The 6,082-nt window shown below is 55.1% G+C and overlaps 4 protein-coding genes across 4 annotated transcripts in view; 2 read left to right on the forward strand and 2 right to left on the reverse strand.

Moving 5' to 3' along the window:
* ACA1_304390 (Ras family protein) overlaps positions 1-652 on the forward strand; it is a gene marked incomplete at both ends in the record, with an annotated part of 2,101 nt that extends 1,449 nt beyond the window's left edge. The window contains 3 exons of the mRNA XM_004338962.1: positions 50-116; positions 288-469; positions 541-652. Of these exons, the coding sequence (XP_004339010.1) occupies positions 50-116; positions 288-469; positions 541-652 (361 nt within the window). The remainder of the gene's footprint in view (positions 1-49; positions 117-287; positions 470-540) is intronic.
* A 108-nt stretch (positions 653-760) lies between these two features.
* Positions 761-1,270, reverse strand: ACA1_304500 (CMP/dCMP deaminase, zincbinding, putative; the record flags this gene model as incomplete). Its single annotated transcript, XM_004338963.1, has 1 exon — positions 761-1,270. The coding sequence occupies one exon, from the start codon at positions 1,268-1,270 to the stop codon at positions 761-763; it is 510 nt and encodes a 169-aa protein (XP_004339011.1).
* An 848-nt stretch (positions 1,271-2,118) lies between these two features.
* On the forward strand, positions 2,119-4,440 carry ACA1_304510 (carbohydrate binding domain cbm49 protein; the record flags this gene model as incomplete). The annotated part of the gene is made up of 8 exons (XM_004338964.1): positions 2,119-2,593; positions 2,752-3,071; positions 3,380-3,469; positions 3,547-3,670; positions 3,822-3,955; positions 4,057-4,188; positions 4,240-4,297; positions 4,421-4,440. 8 exons carry the CDS (start codon positions 2,119-2,121, stop codon positions 4,438-4,440), a joined length of 1,353 nt encoding a protein of 450 aa, XP_004339012.1.
* Positions 4,441-5,328: 888 nt separating this feature from the next.
* ACA1_304520 (uncharacterized protein) lies at positions 5,329-6,082 on the reverse strand (the record flags this gene model as incomplete). The annotated part of the gene is made up of 1 exon (XM_004338965.1): positions 5,329-6,082. A coding segment is annotated over one exon (754 nt), but the record flags the coding sequence as incomplete, so codon positions are not given.

Genomic DNA, 6,082 nt, shown 5'->3' on the forward strand with positions numbered 1-6,082 from the left:
CCGAAGCACACGCACTCACTCACTCACCACTCTATCTCCCGATCAACAGTGTAACATCGCCGGAGTCCTTCCAAGCCCTGGAGAAGCTGCGTCTTCAGATCCTGCGAATCAAAGAGGTGCGGGACGCACACGCACCACCGCACACGCACTACACACGTACACACACAACACACACACGACACACAACACACATCGACTACTACAGTTCATAGGCAACACACAGCGCACACACGCGACACACGACACAAACTCACGTCCACGTGCGACCTCTTCTTGCGCGGAATCAGGATTCGACCGTGCCGATCGTCTTCCTGGGCTCGCACGCTGACCGGGAGAGCCAGCGCCAAGTGAGCCAGGACGAGGCCCTCTTCCTCGCCGAAAAGCTCAACTGCGGGTGGCTGGAATGCTCTGCCAAGACTGGGCAGAATGTGAACGACGCCTTTGAGCTCATCGTGCGAATGATCAATCGGTATACCATGCTCCAGCCGCCACCTTCTTCTTCTTCTTCTTCAGCTGACCTGTAACTTCAATCATCATCAGATGGCGCGCGCTCCACCCGGCCTGGAACACGCCGAAGAGCAGGCAGGAGGCCACCATCAAGAACCGGGTCAAGAAGAAGATCCTCTTCTGGCGCGAGAACAACAGGACATGATGGCCCCTGCCCATGCCATTGTATACACGGACAACATGCATGTTGCACACATGCGAACATTTACCAACAAACATGTTGTGTCAAATGTGAAAACATGTCTTGTCTTGTTCATACGCCGATGTCTTCGTTCCAGAGGGTGGGGTGGGCGGCGATGAAGTCGGTCATGAGGCGACGACACTCGGTCGAGTCCAGGTTGAGTAGTCGCACGCCGTGCGAGCGCACGTAGGCCTCGGGTCCCTGGAAGGTGGCGTTCTCGCCCATGACGACGGTGGGAATCTTGTAGAGCAGCAGCGCCCCCGAGCACATCTCGCAGGGCGAGAGGGTCGAGTAGAGGATGCATCGCGCGTAGTCGGCGGCCGTGAGCCGCCCGGCCGCCTCAAAGCAATCCATCTCGGCATGCAGGGTGGCGCTACGTCGCTGGACTCGCCTGTTGTGGCCGCGGCCGACGACCTCGTGGCCATCGATCGACCAGGCCTGATCTTCATCTCCGCCTTTTTCCGCGCGGCGGCGGATTAGCACGCTGCCGATAGGGATGCCGCCCTCGGACAGTCCGGCCCGGGCTTCTTCGATGGCCAGCCCCAGGAAGTGGGCGTGGAAGGCCGCCTCCGCCTCGGACATGTCTTTCGTCGCCATTGAAATAAAATAAAAATAAAAATAAAACACGATTTCTTCTTTTTCTCTTCCACTTTTATTTTCTTTTTTGCTTTCTGTCAAGAAGAGGCCACACAAAGCCCAAACTGTGTGGCTCCGCACTTGGTTGTGCGAGCACATGGTTGCATCTGACGGTTGGTGGTTGGTAGGTCAGACTATTAATCCAACGCCATTGGGGCGAATTCGATGGAAACTCAAGTTCTACCTCTGCTTTCGCCCCCCATTATTTGTTCACTGTGATCGTAACAATGCAGGTTCGCTGCGTTCAACATGCTTGCAAGCAACACAACAATTTGGGCCAATCAACGCTCGCCCACATCACCGCTCTCATATGGGTTCGGCCTTTCATCAGCTTTTCAAGGATATCATGGCCCCTGGAGTACTGTATGGCGAGTGGGGGTGGACAAGTATAAAGGCCTCTGGGTCATGTCCTGTGTTTCACCACTTCAACCTCAGACACCCAACACTATCAACATCAAGTGAGCTCACCACAAAGAGTAGAAGGAGCTCATCAACCCTATCATGCACTTTCACCTGTGCCTCGTGCTTCTGCTGGCCTTTGCCAGCTGCCTTGTGCTTGCCCAAGGTAAACCCTAACCTTGCATGCAACCACACTGCGCTCTTGCACTGGTGGAATTCTCTTCTTCTTTCTCACCTGGGTCACAACCACATCTTTTCTTGTTAGCAACAACACTCAATGGGAGGGCTGACGACGATTGTGGTGCTGGAGGTTCGACTTTTTTTTCACACGAGTTCATACGATGTAACTAGTTGCGAGTGAGTGTTGATGACCTGACGATTGAAATATCATCCACATGGTCTTCTTAGAATGCAAGCCGCTGATCACGCAGACCAAGCAGACGAGCTGGACCGACGGCTCGGGCGTCCAGTACTCGGTCTGGGACGCCTTCATCACCGCCCAGTCGGCCCCGCTCACCTCCGTTACCCTCTCGCTCGACGCCGCCACCGGCGCCCAGATCGACCAGGTCTGGGAGATGGTCCAGCCTGTGGCCGGCGTCCCGCTCTACACCCTCCCCGCGTGGCGCCTGCAGAACGGTGGCGTGCCGGCCGGCCAGACCCACCGGTTCGGCTACACCATCCGATCGGCCCAGCCCGCGCCCTTCGACCTCTCGAGCTGGTCCTGCTCCGGCGGCGGCAGCTCGCCCTCGGCTTCGCCCGTTGTTGCCCCGTCGGCTTCGGCCTCGCCTGCGGCCCCGTTGCCCTCGGCCTCGCCCTCGTCGCAGCCCTCCAACCCGTCGCCCTCGGCCTCGCCCGCGCCCCTCGGCGCAGGTACCCACCCAAAATCACGTGTGTCGTGTCGTGTCGTATCGTGTCGTGTCGTGTCGTGTCGTGTCGTGTCGTGTCGTGTCGTGTCGTGTCGTGTGTGTTGTATGTGCATGTGTGCGTGTGTGCATGTGTTGTTGACGTGTTTCGAATTGTGGTGGTAGTGTGTAGCGCGGTGCTGGTGATCGACAACTACATCGTGCGCAACCTGCCGCAGCTGTCGGCCGAGCAGATCAAGGCCAAGTACCTGCCCTACTTCGAGGACGTGAGCACCTACTACGAGACCGCCTTCGGCATCCGCATCAACTTCGACCACGTCTACGTCGAGGCCACGGGCTCGTTCACCGACGCCCAGGACGGCGGCCAGCTGCTCGACGACTTCGAGGCCGCCCTCCAGCAGGGCCGGTTCGGCAACCCGACCGACGCCTGCCTCTACCACCTTCTCACCGGCCGCCAGCCCGCCGGCGTCGGCGGTCTCGGCTGGGTACGTTACTATCTATTTATCTATTTATCTATTTATCTATTTATCTATTTATCTATTTATCTATTTATCTATTTATCTATTTATCTATTTATCTATTTATCTATTTATCTATTTATCTATTTATCTATTTATCTATTTATCTATTTATCTATTTATCTATTTATCTATTTATCTATTTATCTATTTATCTATTTATCTATTTAATAACAGCACCTATTCATTTATGTAACTATATTTATTCATTTATATTATGAGTTCACATGCAACCATTATGGAATTCGGCTCACATTCCACACACTTGGGTGCAGATCGGTTCGGCTTGTGGTACTGGACCCGCGTTCTCCGTAGACGGCCAGGCCAACGAGGACCCCGAGCTCGTGATCCGTCGCGCCATCCACGTACGACCCATACTCCATTAATATTTATATTTATTGATTATGAATGTTACTATATTTAATATATTACGCAAAAACAGGAGATTGGCCACAACCTGGGCGGCAACCACCCCGACGCCTATCCGGCCGAGAAGGGCTACACGTGCTCCATCAACGAGGACCGCGCCTACGATCGCATCCTCCGCTCTGACAAGACCCCCGCCTGTACGCTCCACAATGGTCTTGCGTCAGCCACTACACAAATTGTCGACATGTGCTCATTGATTTTTGGTTGTTTGGACACACGCACACGCACGCGCACACGCACGCACCACCGCACATGCACACGCACCACCGCACACGCACACGCACACAGACAACTTCCTGAGCCCGACCGCGTTCATCTCCGACTGCGCCTCGCAGAGCATCAAGGCCAGCGTCCCCTCCTTCACGTGCATGTGGCCCTTCGAGGTCATCAACAAGATCTATCCCCGCGCCACCCTCTGCACGGTACCTTCATTCTCCTTATCAACTTTTATTTTATTTGTTTATTAATTTATTTATTGATTGCTTTGTTCTGTTTTTATTTATTTATTTGTATTAATCGACAGGAGCCCAATGCTGCGGGCGAGTGCCTGATCATCGCGGCCACCTACGGCACGGCCCAGTGCTACAACGTGCTGCCCATCAACGACGCGGCGTCTTCGTTTTCGATCATCGCCGGTGTTCGAGCCCCCAACGTGGTGGGCCTGGAGCTCTTCCAGGACATCGACTGCACGGGCGCCTCCACCCAGGTGCGCCAGCAGTACAGCTTCACCATGCCCCCGGGCTTCGACAACATGGTCACTTCCTGTACGGACCCCTCCCATTTGTCACATACGCGCACCACCGCACACGCACGCACACACGCACACGCACACAGCACGACACATGTGTGTTCTGTCTGACCTTTGCCTTGCTTGTTCCGATCTACAGTCAGGTTCATTGTGCAGTAGAGGCTGTACAACCACGCCGGGTCTCTCTCTTCTCCAAGTCTTTGTATTTCTTTTTTGTTACCATCACTGTGTTCTCTCTTGTTCGAGCACAATACACCAGAGCATTTATTCATGATCACCAACCTCCATTTGCCACCATCGTTCCGTCCGTCGCAATAAAACTGATGGTCGACTTTTAGTTGCAAGATGCATCAGGAAAGATCAAGATCAAGGCCTGGGGTGGCTACTCCCAAGATCCACAACTCCCAGTTCCTCAAGGCCCAGTGAGACACCATTGAAACTGACTCCTCTATATCTTTAAATGGCCACTTCTCATGGGGAAATACTCTCAATGGCATCAAATTCATTGTCCCAACCACTCAGTGTGCTGGCAATCCAGACACCATGGAAGGTGCTCAACAGCTCACTGAGCAAGAAAAGCAAGACAACAAGCTCATCCACACCACCCATGCTCATGTGGAAGGCCTGTTCTCACACATGAAGGAGACCTGTGAAGCCCTCAAGGGTCCCTTTGCTGATGGTGAGGATCAACATACCTGTATGTTCTGGCTAGCAGTTGGAGTACACAATTGTTGCATTAAACAGGCTTCAACCTTCACCACTACACAACCATGCACAAATGTTGTTTACTGTCCTCCTCAGTTGCCTGCCCAAAAAAAAATTTACAACTGGGTACAGTCAGTTTTATTGGGACAGATGGAACATCACAAGAATGGGATGCAACGCTCACCCCAGCTTACAGTTCTGGCTCCGCATTCTTCTCATTCTTTCTTCTCTCCCAATGTAATGCTAAACCTGAAAACCAAAAGAACAAATAAAAAGAACAACACTGACTCCTTGTTTTTTCACTGCTTGCTCATGTTGCACGTCGGCAAGTGCCCACTTCATTCAGCCGAAGACGATGCCGTGGAAGCCGTGCACCTCCTCGCAGTCGGACTCGTCGCTGTCGGAATCCACCAGGGCGAGCAGGTCCTGCTGCAGCTGCTGCTGTTGACTGTGGCTGTGCTGATGATTTCGTCGCCCGTGCGATGATGAAGACGATGATGTTGACGATGACGGCGTCGGACCCGACGACGAGCGCAACGGCTGGTGGTGTCCACGACGACCACCGCCCGCCGACGAGGCCGAGAGCGACGCCGCTGGTCGCGGGTGATGGCGCAGCAGCGTGGGCGACGTCGACGACGACGACGAAGGCGATGATGAAGAAGACGACGACGGTGATGATGAAGCAAGAGCACTTCCTGCTGACGGTGCGGCGGCGGCGGCGGCCGGGCTACCGCTGCCGCTGCCGGGGATGTGGGGCGGCTGCCAGTTCTTGAGTGACTCGCTGAGGCCCTGCTTCTTCTTCTCGAGCAGCTGCTGGAGCGTGGCCCGCTCGATCTGCTGCTTGGCGAGCCGGATCTCCTCCTCCGTGAGGCCCTCGCCGTCGTCGTCGTCGCCGTCGAGCCCCCTCGCGCCGTCGTCCTGGGCCACGTAGCCCAGCGTCTTCATGAAGCCGCTCTCCGCCTCCTCCGAGAACTCGGACCACTCCTCGCCGTCGGCCCGCATCTCCCAGCTGAACGGGCAGAACTCGTCCTTGAGGCTGCTGAGGCCGCCGGCGTCGCAGTTGATGCCGGCGAGCAGCGACGACTGGGATGACTGG

This window comes from Acanthamoeba castellanii (assembly GCF_000313135.1).
Source record: "Acanthamoeba castellanii str. Neff unplaced genomic scaffold scf7180000083517, whole genome shotgun sequence".
Classification (NCBI taxonomy): domain Eukaryota; phylum Discosea; order Longamoebia; family Acanthamoebidae; genus Acanthamoeba; species Acanthamoeba castellanii.